At 43.7% G+C, this 22,290-nt stretch overlaps 2 protein-coding genes and 1 long non-coding RNA gene across 3 annotated transcripts in view; 2 read left to right on the forward strand and 1 right to left on the reverse strand.

Annotated features, from left to right (window-relative positions):
- The first annotated feature begins 40 nt into the window (after window positions 1-40).
- hrob (homologous recombination factor with OB-fold) lies at window positions 41-4,743 on the forward strand. The gene is made up of 10 exons (XM_052049478.1): window positions 41-322; window positions 452-502; window positions 796-2,016; window positions 2,106-2,189; window positions 2,487-2,618; window positions 2,719-2,827; window positions 2,929-3,014; window positions 3,096-3,218; window positions 3,298-3,427; window positions 4,019-4,743. The coding sequence occupies exons 1-10, from the start codon at window positions 320-322 to the stop codon at window positions 4,069-4,071; spliced, it is 1,992 nt and encodes a 663-aa protein (XP_051905438.1). The 5' UTR covers window positions 41-319; the 3' UTR covers window positions 4,072-4,743.
- Window positions 4,744-5,648: 905 nt separating this feature from the next.
- The window catches only part of asic2 (acid-sensing (proton-gated) ion channel 2), a 91,709-nt gene continuing 75,067 nt past the window's right edge, over window positions 5,649-22,290 (forward strand). Inside the window, exons 1-3 of the mRNA XM_052048384.1 lie at window positions 5,649-5,780; window positions 5,891-6,069; window positions 6,768-7,405. Coding sequence (XP_051904344.1) covers window positions 6,836-7,405 — 570 coding nt within the window. The 5' untranslated portion in view covers window positions 5,649-5,780; window positions 5,891-6,069; window positions 6,768-6,835. The remainder of the gene's footprint in view (window positions 5,781-5,890; window positions 6,070-6,767; window positions 7,406-22,290) is intronic.
- LOC127589297 (uncharacterized) lies at window positions 16,951-21,685 on the reverse strand. Its single transcript, XR_007959349.1, has 2 exons — window positions 20,830-21,685; window positions 16,951-17,033 (listed from the first exon to the last, which is right to left on the reverse strand). It is a non-coding gene; the product is annotated as an uncharacterized LOC127589297 (long non-coding RNA).

A 22,290-nucleotide genomic window follows, 5' to 3' on the forward strand; every position in this document is an offset into this window, starting at 1 on the left:
CTCACACATAATAATGAGGCCTGTATCTGATATAAAATGACTCAAAAATATTTTGGGTGTATTTTTACGAACTTTTAAAAAAGAGGAAATTGGTGGGGAACTATCAAACACGTTCGCATTCTTTGTCAGAATACGGCCAACGTCATCACGTTTGACGTGAATCGCGGGCTCACCGTTTCTCCAAATTCACCCACTACAGCAAGATTAGTTCCCCAGTTGGATAATTTGCTTTAGAAAAGAGCGTTAAAAAATCTGTCACCGGATAGCCTTCAACGTCTTTGCTACATGTAACAACTCGTCGAGACATTTCGAGCTTGCAATGGTAAGATCCTTCGGGGCGAACGTTAGCTTGCACGGTAACGTGGTAAATATGTCGTCCTTTTCGCTCTAAATCGTCATCTTGTATTTACGTGAAAGCGGGTTTCAGAAAGGCGTCTTTCGATTTTTACAGAGCTGCAAACTGAGTGGTCTGTTCAACATTGGCGACGACTTTGACGACGAGGTAGCGAAACACACCTGATGCCATCACTTTTTGGGGGAAAACAATATGATGTGACGTCACAAAGATGTACAGTACCACAACCATAACCACGTCCGTTTATCACCTACAGTATGATTTTACAAATATGCTGGTGTCAGGTTTATACTACAGTTTTACTTAAAATGACATTTTTTAGTGCAGTAGTCCTCTAACTCACTCACTGCCAAACTTCCCAATCAAAATGTATGTTTACTATTTCTGTCAGACTTCATCACTCGATAATGTTGTTGACACTAGTACTGTTTATGGCTCAGGACTTGCTGGGGACAAACTGGGCTGTCGGACCACCCACCACTGTGCCCTCCCAACCCGTAGCTGCCGCTTGTGTGGCCTCCAAAAAAGATTCCAGCACCACCCTCCTCCATACGTCAGCTTTCCTGCGTCCCACCTTGACCTCTAAAACAGTTGCTGTTTCCTCTGGCACTCGGGCTTGCCCTCTTCTGCCAGAATTCCCTGAGCCCCAGCCGAGGCCCGCCACCCCTTTGCCACCGTGTCTGCCCCCTGCCATCCGGGATGTCACCAGAGTTTCTGGCACCAATTTCTTCCGGCCAAATGGGGAGTCGTCACGTCTTGCCTTTAATAAGGTTAATAAGCCTGCTTTCCTTAACCTAATCTCTGGTGCTCATTCATTGAGGCCTGATCCAACCCTGCCTCTGGACCACCCTGAGCCCCATGTGGGGGCACAGGATAGGCTTGCCGTCGGTGTGCCATTCCAGCATCTGGACCAGGAAACTGTTGCTCCGACTTTGCGGAAGCTTTCCTCCGGCGCTCAAGCTTGTTCCCTTCCGTCCAGCGAGTGGGCCTTGGAAAGAGGCAACACGCAGCAGAGTTCCATCCCTACCACTATTGTGGCATTACGCCCGCTGGGTGCCACCCCTGCGGCCCCTAGAGGCTCCCTTAGTAGCCTCCTCCAGCCGAATGGAGAGCGATTAGCTCACTCCATTCCGCCTACCACGGGTGTTGTCACTGAACGGCACTTGGGGACCCTGCAGAGGCCCACCACCAATGCCACCACCCAGGATGACTTTGACGATTGGGACTTGGACCTTGCAGACTTAGAGGAGTGTGAACGTTTAGCGGGAGCCTCTGTAACGGCCAAAACGCCGTGCCACCCCACAGCTGGAGGAACCCTAAGAATGCCAACCTCGGCAGCCCTTCACCCGGTCACCACCTCCCGGTCGGTACCCAACCCTCTTTCCAAGACTCTCGGCAAGCCCCAGCAGGCAGCATGGAACACACCGGTCCCCTCTCGCCCACCCTCGGGACTCTTTGAGACTGTTTCGCCTGCGCCTGCGACATCGCCCTCCCCCTCTGTCACCATTCGTCCACACCCCCTCAGCACTCCGCTGCTGACCAATCACCTGGTGCAGTTGGTCTCTGCATCCAATAAGGTATCCCGGAAGAGGCCTCGCTCAGAGCCTCGACCGCCTAGAACGCGGCGTTTCCCGGGCCCGGCGGGGCTCCTCCCACAGCAGGTCAATCTCTAATATTGATGTCGTCCCTTGTCAATTGCTTTCCTGTCCAAATGACCACATTTAGTGAGTTTGTTCTTTTTTTTTCCCAGCCACCCAGTCACAGTCTGGATGAGATTGTGGTATCTGTTCCCCAGACTCCCGCCCACGGTGTGGCGGCTCGTCTTCCAAACCAGGTAATTCCGCACAGTATACACGTGATTGAAAGGGCTAATAAGGTTGGTTTGTGTCCCAAATGATCACTTCTACAACATTCATAGAAAATAACTATGTCCCATCACAAGTGAGCTATTTGTAGAACAGGCCCGCATGCTACTCATGTGGTCATACGTGCCCTTTCATTGATTGGCACCCATTCTATTGTCACATATACTGTATGTTTTTGCCCATGACCATTCCAACGTCAGCAGGGCAAGCTCACCCGGCACCTTTATGAGGACAAGCAGTGTAGATAATGAATGGATTGTGTCCAGGTTTCCAGCTCTCAGGCTGAGGAAGAGGAATTAGGTGGCCCTTGGGCGGCGATGAAGGCTGAGATGGGATTGGACGAGCGAAACCCGGCGTGCTTCCTGCGCTCTTTCAGCGTGGTCATGGTGCTTCGCAAGGTCTCTTGCTTCACTGCCTTTTTTTCACTTCCATCTTTTGAAAAAAAAAAGTGTCATTTTTAGAGGGCGGGGCGGGGGTCTTGTTTTATTGCCGTGGCAGGCGGCTTTGAAGCAGCTGAACAAAAACAAAGTGCCAAACATGGCCGTGATGCTCAAGAGTATCAACCACACACACACCGATGCGAAGGCCGTGTTCAGAGATCCTACAGGCAAGTATGCGGACAGTTTCTCAATATTATACGTAAGGAACACGCATGGGTGTACTCCTACTCCTGCACAGTGGGTTACATGTCTATTGTGTTGATGAAAGGTGAGATTCAGGGCACAGTGCATCGGCGCCTCTTGGAGGAGCGCTTGGGGGAACTCAAAGTTGGCGCTGTGCTGCTGCTCAAACAAGTGAGCAAACACCATTTTTGATTTAAAAATGTGTCACTAGGATCTTTTTTATTTTATATCAAGTGTGGCGTTTCCTTCTAGGTGGGCGTGTTCTCCCCCTCCCATCGCAACCACTACCTCAACGTGACGCCCAACAATCTCCTCAGGATCTATTCACCAGATGGAGTCTCCCACACGTCGGGGCAGCTCCCACCATTGCTTCTGGTGGGCGACACCCACCAAAATCTAAATCGGCAAGCCATCTTCCCCTCTGAGAATTAAAAAAAAAAATCCTTTCACGTAGGAGCCGACACTGCCGTCACCTGCCGTCAAGCCTGCATCCTGCATGCAGCTGGTGTTTGACGATGACGATGATGGTAATAACAGGACCGAAGGCAAAGATGGAAGCATGCAGACTCCATGCTGGGATGCGGGTGGGTTCACTAAACTCTGCAGGATGCCGAAGAACTGTGTTGCAGTTAATGTGTAACCATTTTAAGACTATTACCAGTACTATTTTAGTTCAAATGTAGCCATTTTTATGTTTTGCCAGGTTAACTCGTATTTCACAAACGCATGTTTAAGTTAGACTAAGGGAGACTCATTGAACATATTGTTAAGAAAGGTTTTGACTTGATGCCCCCTTTAAATTTTACACTTGCGGTTATACTGCCACTTGTTGCCATATTATGTGTATTAGTGTGGAAATGTTCATCTTGTTTTGTTAATTAAAACTAATAATTCTTTTTTGTTGTTGTTGTTGTGTTTATCATAATGTTATTCTAGTTGTATCTCATTGAAATTTAAAAAAAATGTAAATTTTGGGGTGTCTGTAAACTGTGTATTTTTATTTTCTTTTTAGCTGAATTTATATTTTAGGAGCCTGCTATACAGAGATTTGTTATTTTCTAATGATTTATTTCATCTTGCTCATGCTGACTTTTTCTGTCAGCTTGTAGGATCTCCATGTGACCGGGGCTCATATATCTTCAGCACATGACCATTGCTTGTCTTTTTTGTTACAGATGACCTGGATGAGTTCTTGGTGGCGCTCCCCGAGGACACCTACAGTCTTTGAGGGAACTGACCCCAATATCATCTTTATAATGTTCCCAACATGTCAAAATGTGCATTTTTGTTGTTGAAAGGTATCCCAAGTGGCTCTTTCTGTTAATGTTAGTAAAGAAAAAGACATTGCAAATTTTGTGACATTGTTTTATTATCATATGCACAGGAATAATAATAATTTGCCTTTAAACTTCCACAACGTAGGCAGATGGACGATGATGCTTCACAATCCATTAAAATGCAGTCTTCAATTGTCATTACTCTTTATGCAGGGCTGCGCTGCCCTTAATTTGATATTTTTCAGTTCTTTTCATCTTCAGTTAAACTGAGTTCCCGGGGGAAGGTACAAGTTCGGGTTCCTCCAATAAAATACATATATTGTCGCTCAGTTGCAAATACACATTTGTGAAGCTAATACCTAAGTAGAAAACTGATATTTTGAGATAGGATGTAGTTGGTCCTTCAGGAATTTGTGGGCTGTGCCAAAAAAAACGTCACAGTTGTGTATCTTTATTTTTCTTATTCTTTATTAGCATCACGGTCGCCGTGCCAGTTAATGTAGTCACGAGAAAGTGGATTAATTTTGCATAAAGAAACTTTTGTTAACCTTGTCCAAGAGTGGACGAGAGTCGACTATCCTTTGTCGACACTGCAGCTAAATAAACAATTTAACGCCCTCCCATTTTTATGCCAATTTAAAGAACTGAGTAGTGATTGGTTGTTGAGAAAATTAGTCGCGGTTTCCAAAATGACGTTACTAAAATGCGTCGTGGCTACTCAATTAGTGAATTCTCAGTCACGTCAAAGTGGAGGTCGGAGGAAACCACGCGAAAGTGTCATAATTACTAAAAACTTGGTAAAGTGGAGCAAACGCGCACTTGAAACATATCAACTACAGCACAAGAAGACGCTTCAGAATGAGGTTTAATGACGCCAAGGCCGCCAAATCCCCCCCGCCCCTGCCAAAAAGTAGGTGAACCTTGAACGCTCGCCTTGTTAGCAGGAATAAAAGTACAACTTTTTTCTTTCTTACGCCTTGGTAATCCTCATAATCACCTCTTCTGCTCCGTGAAACGATGAATATTTTACGTTTTATGTTTTTCATTTGTAGCTTGAAATCGTCATACAAATGTATGTATATACAATTGATTGACGCTTTCCACCAACTTGGCGTCGTGATTCATAGCGAACAAAACCCACTTTCAGTCTTATACCGGTCTTGTTCAAAACAATTTAAATTGTTTTTATTTTGTCCATTGATAGTTCAACTATTAACAACTCAAACATGTACATATAACTTTGGACTTCAGTTACGTCATGAATAACGGACTCAATGGGTTTGAAAATGCTATAAAACGCCAAAATGCCCCCCCCCCCACACACACGTTTTATTATCCTGACTCTCCATGCCCTCCTGCCCTCATCTTCCATATTAAGACTTACAACCAGGATGCCTGCCTCATATCCCCTGTGTCCCAGTGATGGCGTGCTGCCTCTGACCTCACTTGTCTCCGATCCACCACCCCCACTCTCCCTAAGTTTCCTTTTTGGTCTCACTCCCTCCTTCCCAACATCACGCTTCACTTCCCATGACACCACTATCACCAAATACACCCCCTCCCTCATTTAAACCCCTTACCATCCATCCATCCATTCGTCCGTCAGTCTACATTTTGGCCATGTTCCTGCTTGCCGTCCGTCCGCTTGTGTCGATCTGAGGTGACGGGATGTGCAAGTGTGAGAGAGGGGAGGGAGTGAACCGCTGCTCCCCCTCACCCTCCTCCTCTCCCTTTTCTCTCATTCTCTCTCTGTTTCTCCGCCGTTGTCAGGCGCCGCCACAGATGAGCAGGAAAGAAACGGGCGAGCGGATGTAGCCGGACGAAGGACGCCAGGGGGAGTTTGAATGGGCGCTCGCGACTAAGCAGTGGCTTTGATCATTCACGGCTCACCCGTCCTCTCCTCTCACACACTCACGCCGGATGTCTCCTCGCTAGGCTGAAGACGAAAGGTGCTGTGCGCATGGAGAATCCGGCACGCTTGGACATACATGTGATGTGTGCGTGTGAGATTGCATGCGAGAGTGTCTGTTGTACTCCTTTCACTGTGGAAATTTGGTGAGAGTGTGGAAGGGTGTACGTATAGGATGGGATAGGAAGAGGATGCTTGCCGTCATGTTTCGGTTTAAAAATGTTAGCTGATTAAGTATTCTTTCATTTTTTTTCCTTTTTAATTTTTTAAGAGGGTGCATTTATTTGTCATTGGATTTTTTAAATTTAGTTTTACGTTTGTTTTATATTTAGTTTTTTTCTTTCTTTTTAATGTTGTTTTACATTTTACTTATTGAGTTACTTTTATAGTTTTTGTTTATTGCGTCCAACTGTATTAAAACTTTTATTTGTTAGATTTTTTTGCAAATATTTAATTTTATTGAATTTCAATAAATGACGATTAAGTTAAAATTTACATTTACATTTAAAAAATATTTAATGTGCTCGTTGAGTTGTGTAACACTTTTACGCCAGTCAATTTTATTTATTTAGCGCTCCACGGTATTGCTATTTTTTTCTTTTTGTTTCTATTTACAATTTTACCAAAATTTATTCATTTGTAATAAAAATAAAGCCAAACAAAATGTAATTTCTTTACGGCATTCCATCAACACTGTTGTATATTCTAAATGTGACCTGACCTGTGTTTTGGGCACAGGCGCGGGAGGGTCGGGGAAGAGCGGTCTTCCCAAGGTGACGGAGCCCCCGCCGGAGCCCCCGCCGACGATGGACCTGAAGGAAAGCTGCGGCAGCCGGGAGAGCTCCAGCCTGCGTCGCGGCTCCTGGCGAGCCTTCGCGTTCAGCAGCACCCTGCACGGCCTGCGCTTCGTCTTCCCCTACTCGAATGGCGGCGGGACGGCGCGGCGCCTCCTGTGGGCGGCGGCACTGTTGACCTGCATGGCCCTGCTGGCACTAGAGAGCGCTGAGCGTCTGGCCTATTTCCTGTCCTTCCCGCACGTGACCAGCGTGGACGCCGTGGTGTCGGGCAGCCTGGTTTTCCCCGCCGTCACCCTGTGCAACCTGAACGTCTACCGCTTCGGTTGGCTGACTCGCAACGACCTCTATCACGCCGGCGAGCTGCTGGGGCTGCTGGACGTGCACCTGAACGTCTCTCAGCCGCACCTGGCCGAGCCCGACGTGCTGGATTTCCTACGGGAGCGCGCCAACTTCACGGCGTACAAACCCAAGACTTTCAGCATGCGCGAGTTTGTGGAGCGCGTCGGACACGACCTGCAGGAGATGATGCTCCACTGCCGCTACCAAGGCCAGAAGTGCAGCCACCGAGACTTCCAGACGGTGAGTAGGCTCTTTTTCAACGAAAATGTCAGCCGGGTTCCCAGATTAGCCGCTTCATTGTGTTCCCTTTAGACTACAAGCTGATCTTTTCCTCCCACGGTTTTGCCTCCTGGGCTTTATCCTCGCACTATGTTCTCTTGCCCGTCCACCCCGGACTTCAGGGTTCATTTGTCTCGCCTTGCGCGTTCTGCCAAACTGAAACTTCATGTCGGACCAAAGTCAACACCCACTTGTTGCCTCCTCCGATTAACTGTCACGTCTTCTGAAAAACTTTTTCCTCAACTCTGTCGAAAATGCTTGAAGGCGGTCTGCAAATTGTTTAGCATTGGTGGCCCGGTTCTGTTCCATTCCATGTTTTCAGACAGCAGGTGGAATTGCTTCGCCTTAGTTACACGTCCACTCCGTCAACTATAGAAATGGCTCCGCCTCTGGCTAGTGTGGATGTCATAACCTCACTGAATTCCCAAGTTCTACCTCCGCTGAGAAGGTTTCATAGCTGTTTAGTCTGCCAGTTGTGCTTGTTTACCGAAACTGCTCTGTTAGTTTCGATAGAACTTCATGACCAGGTGAGGGAGGGGCCAAGTTAAAATTGGGTAACCTAAGGTCAGGCTTCTAGACGGGGGTGCAGTAAACACCTTATTTTCAAGGGTCACCTTTTTGTATTCGTATTTTTTTTTTTATAAATCAAATGGTCTGGAAGCCCTTCATTTTCAAATGTAAAATACATATGAAATCATTTTATTTAGAACTGTATAATTTCATTTTCTGTATATTTTGAGTTGAAATAATTACGTAGTGTAGGCAATTCCAAACAATTGCGGGTTGTTAGTTATTTTCTGATATTTGCTATTTCCGGCAAGTCTTTGTGGCTTTGAATAGTAAGATTTCACTGTACTTTACATTCAACCTGGGGTACATTTTCCTCCATTTCTCAGTCAGAGTGTTCCATGACTTGTTTAGACTCGGTGGCCTGTTCTGGTGAAGTTTGCGCTCTCAGCGTGCGTCTACATTGAAAACAAACTTTGCAGCTCAGCCTCTGGCTAGTATATGTCGATGCTTTGGCCTTGGCGCTCTGGTTCCGTTCCACTGTAAAAAGTGCAACTGGTATTTTTTTGCTGCAAAAACAGTAACATAAGTTGGAATAACTTTTAAGATGTACATTATTGACATTTATGGAAAAAAATGTTAGCTCACCAACGCAAGCAATACTTAATCTATTAATACTAAATAATCTTTGGGGGCAATACAAGGGAGTTTTGTGAACTCTTATATCCAATTGTATAAAATAAAACAAAATGTTGAGTTTATTTTTATGTCAAAAGGTTTTGTTTCATTGTATTTTGATTTTTTTTAAGCATTGTTTGCACCCCCTGGAGGCCATTACGAGACTGCAGGTTGAATCCAGTTTATTCATCTTTGATACCTTGTGACAGTTGGCTTGCCCTCTTCTGTCGCAGTTAGCCTGCGTAGCCCGGCGAGTCGCTGCTTGTCTCCCCTTAGCGGCCATCGTGGATGTCGTGGGCCGCGTTGGAAACTCTCTTCGTAATCGCGTTGACAAGAGAGGCCACGGGAAGGCCTCGTTCTGTCTCGCCGCCTGTTGCTGCAGCTGTTCCTGGCTTGTCACCTCGCTTTACCGTAGCGATGTACCTTCACCTCCCCGTGGATGCTAAAAAAAACAGCAAAACTAGAAGGAGGCATCTGTCATGGGTGTCGTGATTTTTATTTCATGGTTTTTTTTCTCGTCCCCCTAGTTTGCACACCTCGCGTCACCTCGCATAGCGATCAAAACATGCACATTATATTTAGCCTGCCTTTTGAATTCTTATACGGTTCCTGTAATGTGAACTGCCTTCATCCGTTATTCATGACAATAGCCACCTCATACATTTAAAATGAATGTGACAATTTCTCGCGACATCTTGACCTCTGGGCTGCAAGAGTCCCAATTTTTTCCGATGGCACCACGGGTAAGCAAGGCCTTCTATGTCATATGAATTGTCAGTCGAAAAGATGCTCTATGAGGTCAGTTGCATGAAGTTTTGCATTTCAACAGGCGAATTGATTAAAAAAAGAAATACAGTGGGAATTCGGACAGAGTTAAAAGTTAACTATTAGCAGTAAATGAGAGATAACTCAAAAATACAACAGTACCTTGACAAACCGGTTTAATTCTCTTTCTTACTGGGCCCATAAATTTAAACACGTGTATCTCAAATGATCTTTCTCTATTAAAATGAGTGGAAATGCCATTAATCGGTTCCAGCCTCGCACGCCAATTTTTTTTCAGGACGGAAAATGACACTCCAATGTTGTGCTTTATAAACACATACATCAATGAAATAGAACATATAGAATTAAACCGTTTTTGCCGCATTTTTCTTTGCCTCAATTCAATGAACATTGTCCTGCTCGTACTGGTGTGCGCGCCTTGGCGATCTGGGGGGTACTGTCACCTCAGGGCTTGTTTAATTTAGGGGTGGGCAAATTTTTTACAAATTACCTGCTTGCTCATTTGTTACGGATTCGGATTGGCTGACATCTTCCGTGCTTTTCTCTTCCGATCACCTTAGCCCGAGATGAGTACGCTTCCATCTGTCAATGGCGTTGGCGTTAAACTGTTTCTTACATCCTGGCAGAAGATGCCACATCTGAGACCTGTGCCACTCAATGTGCTTAGGGGAGGAGAGGCTGGAACTTTGCCCACACCCGACGTGTGGATGATGATGCCAATCGTGGCGAACACCAGAGACCGCATCGATTTGGCCTGTGGTTTTGTCTGGATCCATATCTCATACTTTTATTGCTTTTATTTATTGACTGCTTAGTGGACAGGTTCCAAAAGCGTGCGCATACACACACACACATACACACACACACACTGTGGATGAGGTAATGGTTCCGTGGATGTTGGCTGACATTCACGCAGGCGAAGGAGCTGCTCAGAACAACACTAATATCAAAGTAATGGCCTTTTAAAAACCTGTGTGTGTGTGTGTGTGTGTGTGTGTGTGTGTCTTTGATATTTGATGAATACATCAACAGCAATCCCCTTTCAGACTCATGAGTCCCATTAGGTGTCAGTTAATGTGTGTTCAAGACAATAATACTTCAGCCTTCTATGGTCTCGTAATCCTGGGGGGGGGGGGGGGGGGGGATGACCACCTTTGATATCTCTTGTAAATGGTGAAAACATCAGAGAAATCATCTTTCACCCTCACGTTCACGTCGTTACTATTCTGCGCACAAGTCCTGATCAAGGACTTGCCCATTTTCTCAGGTTAGGTACTGAATCAGTAACTGAATCATGATCTATTTATGGAAAGAAAATAGACAGTTTATTTTTTTACTTTTAAATAACCGTAGTTTGTAGTAATTGATAATTGAGTATTTATTAATCATTGCATCTTTAAACCCATCGTTAATTTGAAGTATTGCAGCAGATTGAGTCTTAATGTACCTCTTGAAGCCTCCGTTGATGTTTGAAAGGCCAGCCGAATTTATTAATTTTGTGGTGCGCACGTGTCTTCCCTAGCGTGCTTCGTGTTTAGTCTGACACCCTCTTTGCTCATTTTTTTTTTTTTTTTGCTGGGCAGACTCATGTTCCTTGTTACCGCGACAAGGCCAGAGCGAAATGAGATATTTCTGGCTTCCAACATTCCCCGCGTTTGCTCTCTTCAGCTGATTTCACCGTCATCGTTGTCATCCATTATTCAGAGAGCGGTTTGCTTGGATTTCTCGCGCTGTGGCTAACATTATTAGGACCTGTGTTCTCAGCTTATATACTATGGTGACCTCCAGTCATGGGAGTTATTTTCCACACCCATCCACGAGAAAGGTGTGCAATACAGAGAGACCTTAGAATTGCCATTCCCAAACGCTTTAAACTGATATACATGCTTTTTAAACACATTGTTCATGTATTTTTCCCACACGCAAATCTGTATATTTTGTCGTGTCTATGTACATTCATGTCCCTTTTAATTTGGCGAGAATGGACATCTATCTGTATGTCTCGTACTCTCTCTCACAGTTTTCCCAATATGAAAAGTAATACAGACTTGCTTTAAGTTTCAGTTCCAGATAAAAATTCCTGTAAAACTGGCATAGACCACAGAGATTCTAAGTTTGAATGTTTTAAACACCAACAGGTTCAACCAAGATGTATGAGCTAGCGTACACTAGCTTAATGCTAACATATAACGCAAAAACAACATTGACAGGCTAATTGATATTGGCGTCTATGTTTTGGTAGCTCAAAACTTGAAACAACTGCTACTTGAACATCCGCACATCATTGTAGTGGATTCAAATATAAACAAAATACTTTTCAACGGATGCCGTAGCTAACCTTAAATGCACATCGCGGAGCAAAGGGAAATTAAGGTTTTTCTGTGGGATATGATGGACGATGACTGTAATCACTTGGAAGTCATAAAATTGCAATCATATTTTTATTTCCACAAATTATTATGTGTCGGTCGGGCTCCCTCTGGCAATTTGCCATTGATTCCCTCAGCCAGTTAAGAATATAACCCGCAAGATTTCCAATGAGTTGGCTGAAAAATTCAAAAATGCTGACTCATCAGCGAGGTCTGTTTGTTTCTCGGCAGGACAGTATGACAGTGTGGTCTCGAGTAAACCCAGTCTTATTTAACAGCATGTTTTATGTCTGCGTTACATGATGGGAGCCTACAAGGACTAAAAAAAAATCTGTATGAGCCTCCCTTTTTATCACCTGCTCGTTTAATGGAAGCCCATTTGTACGGCGCCGCTGTGTGCTTTTAAAATCACATCTGCTACACTCCCGCTCGAAAATTACATCTGACCAGCGTGCAGCCTGAACATGCAGATAAATGAAAGGTGAGACCGTGACAAGAACGCAGGGTCGTCGTTCCTCCACGCCGGAATACACGGGAATGCTTTTAGCCGACCGTTCCTTTGACAGTTACATCTAAAAAGAATTCATTGATGGTGTCCACCCTGTCTGTACATGTGTCTTTGAATAATAATTTTAGTTAACCGCCCTTTTAAAAAAATAAAATAAATAAACGGTCGCATCAGGGGATACTAGTGACCCATCTAATGACATTTTGAGATGCGAGCCATCTTTTCATGCCCAATCACCCCGTTGGCGATAACCAAGCATATATTGATTTTAATGTTGGTGTAATTGTTGATAGCGATGGCACAACCCTAAATCTCACATTTTAGGTCAATCCGAGCAGATGATTGGGAGTTATGGCCTACTTAATTTGGCCATTTTTGACAAAATGGGGCATGGCCACCTTCTTTTGAATCCTTATATCTCAGGAACTACTGGGTCAGTTACAAAATGGGTGTTGTTCATTTTTTCATGCCCATTAAGATGCAATTTCTCTATGTGTATGTATGTATTCTAATGGTAAATGGGCCGTCACTTGTAGAACGATTTTCTACCTTTGGTACTCAAAGCGCTTCACACTATTTGTAAGATTTATAATAATGTTGAGAGGACATAATTAGTGCACCGTGTGCAACGTCGTGCCTTTATTTTCTAACTCAGGGTGGTATGATTACACTCTCCATTCATGTATTTCACGCATGTAGTAATTTTGTCCTGTTACAAGCTTTCATTGACTGATGAAAATAGAATGTTATCATTCAGTGCATTGATAAGCTTAATTGTTCTTTTTATTTATATAAATACGGTTGAGTTGAGTTATTTCAGACACAAATTCTCTTTTGGAGAGTGACTGTGTTGGCTTTTGTCAGAAATAAATGAAAGGTCTCTCAACCAATGTCAGGTCATTTTACTGGAAATTGGATGGATCAAAAGGACGAGTGGTATTGGTTACTTAGTATCGTTGAGTAGTCATACTGGTTGTGGTCTTAAAAAAAAAAGATGCATCAAATCGAACGTCCCTACTCCGAACAGATGCCTTCCCCGTCAGCATTTTAGCAAGTATTCTAAGCTCCTTTTTTTTATTGTAATAAAGTGTCAAGGAATTCGTGCCTCGTGTCAGAGAGCTGAATTGACACGTCAGCTCTCGGCACAAAAAGTCTGTTCGCGGTGAGTGTCGCTCGCCTCCTCGATCCCGTTGATCACTTTGGCGGCCATTGTGACGAGCGCTGAGACGAAAACTGCCAGACTGAAATGACTTCCTTTCTCCTTATGACAGACTTGACTGCAGAACTATTGATTTCTTTTTTTTTTTTCCTTTATACCCATGCTTCCTTTTTGCCAGCAATAGGAGTGAAGGCGCCTTTTCTTGAGTAGATGAAGCGTTAACCTTGTCACCCTGTGCTCGGGGAAAGGCTCTTGTTTATGTTGTCATTGTGCAGACTCGGCTCATGAGTAGAGTGCCTCTGTATGTTTCTCATTGCCAAGTGGTGTATATACCAGTCCAAATGTCACTCAGTCTGGAAGGTGATGATGTCACCAAGTGCTCCTTTTGAGAACCTGACCCAAAAACTTGCACCCCTGATGGCACATGACACTACAATACAATGTACACAACAGTGGTGTACATTGGAGCCGAACGATTTGTTACAATTTTGATTTAATATGCAACCCCTGCCCCCAGTGTCATCTTCCCGTAATTTTAAGCATAAAAGAAATCAGTGATGTGTTATGATAAATGAAGTTCGATTTATGATGCATCAATTGACGACTTGATCAAATTCCACCGAGCAAGTGGGGCATAAATAGAAGTCAGTTGGTCATAAACGCAAGAGAATTAAATGACCAAAATAACGGTGACATCAACTTCAGTGTTCATTATTTGGAATGTAGTTTTATAGCTCAAATTTGACTTCTGCTGCCATGAAATTGATGAATTGACCATTTAAGACAATCTTTCATTCTCTATTTTCATTCAACTTGCGAATTTCAGATTTTTTAAAAATGGTGTGAGAGGTCTTGTGAAATTGAGATTGAGCGATGTCTAGTTGCCAAAACTCCGCTCTGTATATACAGGCATTGGTTTTACTGTTTGATTCGCTTAGATCATGTCGACACCATCTCGAAATGGTCTCCCATGTAAAGGTTTTTAAATCCAGTTAGCTTCCATGGTGCAATGTAAAGGAAGTCAGGAGAGACTTAATGAAAGAGGCTCACTGTGTCATTCGTTTGATGGGATCCAGGGGTTACTAAAGACGTAAAATGTGATGGTTGGCGAGACTACGCCGTGGGTCCTTGATGACAAAAGCAGTATTCAAAGCAGCTGTTAGATGTAATACCTCTTTTCATTTTAAAGCCCATTATACCTCGTCCTTTGGCTGGTAACCTTGAGAGTGAACATTTACACAGTGTTTTTTAAATGATATTCTAACATGCTTAGAGTGGCTGCAGTCCAACTTGTGGAAAGGAGCGAAGGGAGGGGCGGGGGGGCTCCATCTCTTTTTGTCGCGATTACCCTCATGCTGCCATCTTCAGTCCTGCACAAAACAATTAGCGTCAACTTAGTTGGCCGGCACTTGTGCCATGCTAATTTCCACAAAGTGTCATGCACTCTGCTAATTTTTGAAAACAAAGACAACAAAAAAAGCTTGGGGTAGGGGGGGCCGCTTTTGGCCATTGTAGGCCATGTTTCCCCGGAAGATGGCTTTCGGGAGGCAGGCTATTTTCGACAGCAATGGGTGACCTAGATAAACACCCAGCGATCCTTCATTGTGCACATGTCGCTGCAGTGGCTTGTCATAGCCAGATGTTGACTGCGAGCTTTAGCGTTTACCAACATGACAATACACTGTTCTGGAAACTGTCGTGTTTGATAACACCAGAAGCTGGGTAAACAATGTGAAGATCAAGACCCTTTCAGCACCGATTCCAAGTCTGGTCACTTGTCGGGGCAACATCCGTCAAGTTTATTTTAGGTTACAAAGGATCTTGTTGCGTGTTGATGAAATTTCGCCACAGACTAAGCCCCTCTCACAGCGGATTTTTGCACAATTTCCATACCTGAGGCATACAATAAGAGTAGTAATGCCTTTATTTGCTCGGTCCTCACGAACAGAACCAAGCAGATATTGTTGACACCACGATAGCCATCAAATTTGCACCAACACGGCCATTTCCTGTTGGTACCTTTCACACCAGTGCAATGACACTTATTGCCTTTTTTAGTTTCAGTGATGGTTCTGATTAGGGACTGGAGTTGATATTAGGTTTTGAGTTAGAAATTTGGGCCGTAGATTCCCATTTTGATTGCTTTTGATTTCAGGTGAAATGGGTTCAGTTTGGTAAAATGTCAGGACTATTTTTATTTCTCTTAACATCACTTGCACTGCTCTCTCCTGATTAAAATCATACCTCATTGACCACCACCAGTTCATCAGCATAAATAAATATCAATCCAACATAGCACCAGTCTGTCCCCCAAGGCTCTGTGCTTGGCCCCCTCCTCTTTATCCTTTACATCCTGCCCCATATCAACCCCCCTCACCCCTCCCAATCAAGATAGGATCAGTGTGAGTTGCTAATAAGCCGATGCATGGCAGGCCGACGTTTTGTGGCCGCGACCCCGCGCGTTAACGCTGCAATTAGCCGTAACCACATCCCATTTGCTTTTATATCTCGGTGTTTTACAGTCGTGCCTGGCTCTTGCGTATCGCCGCCTCCATGTTTACTTTTTTGTTGTGTCGATTAATCGCTCCGCTAAGTAGCAGCCAGGGGTGAGGCTGAAGCTGTTACCGCGCCATAGGATGACTGTGTTATTGTACAGCTAGAATGTTCTTCCTGTTCTTCTATATAATAACCGATGTTCCGGTCAAGAAGGGAAAAACACTCACTCTCATCAGTTGTGTGGTTAAAACTCCATCCCTTGCCAAACTCGACTTACTGCCTTTATCCAATGCAAACACGTCCATGATATTTATCCTCAATCCACTATTGTATCTGTACGTTTTAATCCAGAAGGGAGCGCCTGAGTGTTTAGTCCTGTTTTTAAATTATCACGGTTCGCTGCCATGCTCACGATTGATACACTTGGAAATGTTCGGATCGCAAATTAAAATGTTTTTTTTTTCTGTTTACGTTGACAACTGCGAGTGGAATTAAATAGCACGAATCCTTTCTTTATGAATTGCTCAGTATTTGCCCAACTGCTGCTTATTGTGAAGTGAGTTGACTTGAGTTCAGTATAGCATTCATACCTCAAGTTTGCATTTGCAAATCACTGCAAAGCAAAAATCTGCCAAATGTCTCTCAAGGCAACACTATTGTATAAATATATTTTTTTAATCACAGGAGGGAGGAATCTTTGCAACAATCTTTATTGACAATTGATAGCCCCTAAAGCGAATCTGTACAGAACATTTGGAACACAAAAGCATGGATGTGGCTCCCTGCGGTGACAGGATGAGATTTCCTGCCAGAGAAAAGAAAATCCTTGGTGTGCTTGTAGCTGCGACATCCAGGTAATGTTTGCACGAGTTGTGCACACAGGGAAACTGTCCTCGTTCTGGGCCCACCACAACAGCAGGTTTGATAAATTTGTGCTGTTTCCAAAGCATCACTGACAACCTTTGTGTGGGGTGGAATAATTCCTTGCTCTCATCTCGTTCCGTTTGATAGTTGGGGTGGAAAAATGTTTCAAAATCCTGCTTACAGCTTGACATCCGCCCCCTTACTGGTTCTCCCTCACCAGAGCTGCGCATTCAGAAATCAAAGGAAATTAAAGTGATGGATTAATTTCATTGAGCGCATTCAGCGGTTGCTGGAGGCAGCTCTGTCTCCTCCTCAAGTCAAAACATGTTGAATAGCGACCAGCCGATGTCACATTCTGAACATTGTGAATTAGCAAAGTCCACGAGTCTGTACAGCCTCTATACTGTCCTACACTGACATGGTCTGCCCACACGCAGTGATGAAAACTACAAATGTTTTCAATTTAACATTGCCTGTGTACTATATACAGCTTTTAAACGTGGTTGTAGACTTACAAAATCTCTGAAGGACCCCTTAAAATGGCCAAAATCTGACTGAAATGTCCACCACAAACCAAAATCGCTCACTTCTCATGTCTTTGTGGACGTGGCTTCCTGAGACTTTTAGGTGGATTTGATGTTTCTAGCTTTGGGGTATTTTCAGCATATTTGATATCATTTTTTTTTCTCACGCTACCGTACGTGATGTGCATAATGCCGCAAGCCTTGGTTGTTGGTCTAGCGAGGTGTGCCGACGTCCCGTGAATTTTCACGTCTGAGAGTGGGGTACGCGCCTTGTACAAGTGCATTGTGCTCCATACGTTTACAGTGCGCCTCCTCCTCAGCTGGCTTGCTCACGTCTGCTGCCATCATTCTCAAATGAACTCCGCTATGAGCGGAGGAAGAGGAGGATATAAAAAGATGAATGGTGTGTGTGTGCTTGCGTGCGAGTGTTTCAAGATGAATAGCATCGCGGTCCATTCGCCACTTTATGGACTCGCTTATCATTAGTGTCAAGTAGAAGAATCCAATTTACAGGTTGGGCTTTGATTGCAGCAATTAGCTGATTTTACCCCTTGACTGCACCGTGTAAAATAGCTTTGTTCGTCTGTGAAATAACTCGCCATCTTGACTCACGCCGATCCTGGCGAATGTCCTCCGAGGCCAATTTTACTCCAAAGTTTAATAGGCATGTCAAGTATGATGAGACCCACGAAATAAGTCTTGAGAAGCTATGCTTGGATAGACACAGAAAGTGTCATTTTGGTTTGAAGCTGCCATTTTAGAGCGATTTTTGCCCTTTTCTAGCGCTCTTTAAAAGGTGACCTTCTCCTCAAGATTTTGCAAGATGCATTCTGACAGGGGGAAAAATGTTAACTCTTTGGAGACAAGAGACAGGACAGCCACTTGGAGGATGATGAAAGATACAGTTTTATTCAATCTTTTGGGCGAGGAGATGGTTAGGACACAACCGGGGTGGGTGCTCTAAGTAGTGCCTCTCTTTCTCCTTAGGTGAGGTTCCATATACACGCAAGAACAGGCAATTATCATCGGGCAACTCATGCAACTGACCCTCCCAACCCCCTTCTTACCATACACAGACATGCTTTCTCTCACAGCAACTTGATATTGCAATATCAGAAAGGGACGGGGCGGAACAAGGCCTGTAATTTACATAAAATGAAAATTTGAAGTGCAGTTTAATTTTCCATTAACACTAAACTAGTAATAATGTCATACGATCGTTTTGATCCGTGAGTTGATAATAATATATTTTAGGAAAAATCTGTCGAGTTAAAAGCGAGTTTCACTTGGCAGCATGAAATTTATTCGACATGTCCGTCATGTGAAGAGCAACCCGTGCCTGATTAAACAGAAAGTTTGCCAGTTTGGTTTAAATTAAAGAAGCCGTGGAGATTTTGTACAACTGCGACTGCATTTGAATCATGCGCATAGTTAAATGACTTCAAAAGAATGAACATTTTCATGATGGAGTGTGAATGGAGCGTGACATCACAAACTCCAAATGTCATTGAAAATTCAGTCACTGCAGGAGTCGTTGTTTTTGTTATTTCTAGGGATTCTTCAAATGCAAACCCCTCCTCGGGGATACAAGTAGACTAATGGATGGGGCTGTACTGCGAAGGATGTTAAGTTTCCGTGGTCGCATGTGGCAAGAGCACGGCAGTGAAAAGTGATGACTCACCGTAAAATGTGCAGTTCAGTTATTCAAGGTCAGAGCCAAAGTAAACATCTCTACGTGATGCCAGCGGGAGATTCATGGATTCGATTTGTATTATTTCTGTTTTTTTCACTCCATCTAAAAGTTTTCAAATGGTCACAAAGAGTGAGTTAGCTATTTCATCTGCGAGATCTCGATTGTTTACACTGTTGACATTTGAATATTTCCCATCATAACTGTCTTATCCATGACACATCACTTTTTTAAGCGGCACTTCAGAAGGTGCCCTTTTTTTTTAAGTCATTGTTGTGCGGTAAAGAGCACTAAAGGAGCAGCAAGCGCTCAGCTGCCTTCAAAGTAATTGTGCCAGGGAGATCAGAAAACAAAGTACAAATCTTTGCAATCTGCCACAACATCATAATTAAATTCCGAACCCAAAAAGAAGTGGCTTGCTCAGACGTCTGTTTTGGTCTTCTTAAAAACAAAAAACAATGGAGGCATTACACAAAAATAACATGGTTTGATTTTTCAACACCCGCAGAGAAGTAGGAAGGATAGAAAAGTTCATTTTCCCACATTCATTTTGGCAAGCGAAGGCAGCCTCTTCATCTCCCGCCGTCGATTAATACTCAATATGCGTTGTCAAAGGTCATCTGGCAGGATGCACTTTTGCCATTTGGGAAACTTTTAATCCGACATCGGCGAGGTCGACATCGCCACGGTTTGGCTACCTCCTCACCGAGTCGTGACGCAGCCAAAATGGATAGCGCGTCTCTAAAGCCTCCCTTGACACATCTACTCTACGTGTCACTCTCACACTGCTTAGAGCGCATCCATAATTCACCACGCTCTCTCCCCAAGGCGGCGGCGTACCTTGCGACGGGGTGGGACCGTTGCCCGCTGGGGCCGGCAGGGTTAACGAGTAGCCGAGGAAAGCAATCAGTCTCGTCTCAGCGGGTCCATTTCAAGTAGTAGAAGCAGTCGTGTTGGACTCCTAATGTCTCCCTTGCATCAAACGGAATGAGAATCGGCCCTACCGTTAGGCACATGCGTACTGAATGTCAATCTTTTGAGATTTGGGTGTGACTTTTCCACCAAATGTTAACATTTATGCTAAATGAATGGAAACATTCTTCTTTGTAAAATGAAGCTTGTGCATAGGGTATTGATTAGTTGCTGAGCAATGTTGGATTCTTGTCATCTCCCCACGTGCTTGGTTGTCCACATTATCAAAAAATCATCAAGGTGGTCCTTGATGTTCTTTGAAGGTAGATTTCAAAACTATCGCTGTCTGTAGATTTACACTACGAGGTTCACTTCAACCATTTCAAGCGTTTGTCAGGTTGGACTCTTATTGTCTGTTTTCTATCAAACGGAATGAACGTCTTATCTCAGCTAATATGTCGCCTGATCCTTCTTTTTATGGATGCTAAGGTCCTTTGACAAACCCAGAACGTGATTCCATTACCCTGAGCGGAAAACTCAACAAGTCTTAAGTCTCTGTCCTCCTATTTGTGTCGGTGTGTTGTTTTGCTGGAAAAAACATACCCCCCCACCCCCTCCGACAACTTTAAAAAAACCCATCCATTATTCATTTTGCCGCCTGCTGGCTACTTATTTAGTTCTCTTATTTATAAGCGTGATGGCGACGGTGACTCAGCTTCTTCAGTGCTAGTAATGTTTCAGGAGTCATGTATACTGAATGCTGCACATGCCTGTACAAAGGAGGACATTCGAGGAATTGGATGACTTTTCGTTGATTTTTTTAAGTGACGGTTTGTAACTTGGAAAAACTCGAGTTAAAATACGCAGATATGAAAGTCCGAGTGTAACTAACCTGTATGTGATGACGAGGCGGTTCGGCGCTAGTCGACCTTGATGGCTGCATTCCGTTCGTCTGCTCTGTACAACCTCTACGCCGTTGAATCGAGTCCAGGTGTAGCGGTGTGAAATTAAACTTGGATGAGGAGTTGCGGTGCAGTAAGGAAAGGAAAGGTGGATAAGATGATATGATGACTAAAACTGCCATTTTTTTTTTTTTACCTTCGGGCTTGTGCTGCATCCGTAACAGAACTGAATCGTTCCTGTGTGTTAAGGAGTTAGGACATGGGTTTTCAAGGAATGCATACTGTACATTATACTACATCAGAATGTACACAGATTTCCTATTCATAATATTGAGGAGAAATAATGCATCTCAATTAGATTATTTTACTTTTTAAATTCAAAGAATCTTGGAGGGCATGTGAAGTCCTTTGAGACACTTTTGTGATTAAGGGCTATATTTGACATGTCTTCAATGAATGACAGAAGGAAAGTAAAAGGAAGGAAGAAAGGAGATCTGGAAGGAAAGAGGAAAGGAAAGGAGGCGTTTTGACAAGATGCATACCATCTTTTGTCCCAACGTGGAGAAGGCGACTGCAAATGTGGAGCCACTCATACTTGTGTTTAAGATTCTGGCGGCGACCCACAAATAACTCTTTTCAGAGGCCCTCAAATACTTTCAAGTATCTACTTTGGCCTAACTCATTTTGGACGTGTTTGGTAATTAATTAGGTTGCGCTTTTTGCTTTAGGGAGTAACGACTCTCTGGTGCTCCGTTGTATTTTCGAGGTTTCTTTCAAAGCTTGTGCTCGCCTTGAGCATTTTTACATCAACCCGCAAAGAAGAAAAGAAGTAGCGTCGCTAGATAAAAAAAATATATATACAGGATGTAAATATTTTAACCCTAAACTTTTTTTGTGTGCATATTAATGTGAAATGGAATATGTTGCTTGAAAAAGACAAAAAGCTATATGTTTTATTTTTCATAAATTTACATGTAATTAAGAGATTATCCATCTTTGGGAATTTGACTTGATACATAATCACCAAATGAAAGAGTTGACCGTTTGAATTAGCAACAAAAAAAAAAAGATAAAATAATATAAGAAAAAAAAATTGGTCCAATTCAAAATACCACAAAAGTCAAAGACAAACCAGAACACAATTAGTGAGCTGGAATTTATCCTCCGCAATACACGGGATATATTTTCTGAAACACACTTATTGAGCTATCCAGACAAAATAACTTCTCAATTTCAAAATCGAGTTTGAAGCTGATCAAGCTAATGTGAATGTCACAATGGACGTTGCGGAAGTTCAAACGCATCCTCACCTCGCCCTCCCTTCCGACTCGCTGGAATTTCCCATAGATCCTAACGCCGCGTGGTTGTTTCGCGGGTGGCTGCGTTTCCCCGTTCGCGGGCAGGGTTTGTCGAACAACACCCGGTGTGCTTCCAGATGCGCTCGGCCGGCT

Source organism: Hippocampus zosterae, chromosome 17 (assembly GCF_025434085.1).
Source record: "Hippocampus zosterae strain Florida chromosome 17, ASM2543408v3, whole genome shotgun sequence".
In the NCBI taxonomy this organism is placed as follows: Eukaryota; Metazoa; Chordata; class Actinopteri; order Syngnathiformes; family Syngnathidae; genus Hippocampus; species Hippocampus zosterae.

Bases quoted from the DNA above. Each gene is read 5' to 3' on its own strand.
- hrob (XM_052049478.1), top strand. The intron at 3,015-3,095 runs GTGAGCAAACAC...GTTTCCTTCTAG, and splicing joins CTGTGCTGCTGCTCAAACAA to GTGGGCGTGTTCTCCCCCTC. The intron at 3,428-4,018 runs GTGGGTTCACTA...TTTTTGTTACAG, and splicing joins GACTCCATGCTGGGATGCGG to ATGACCTGGATGAGTTCTTG.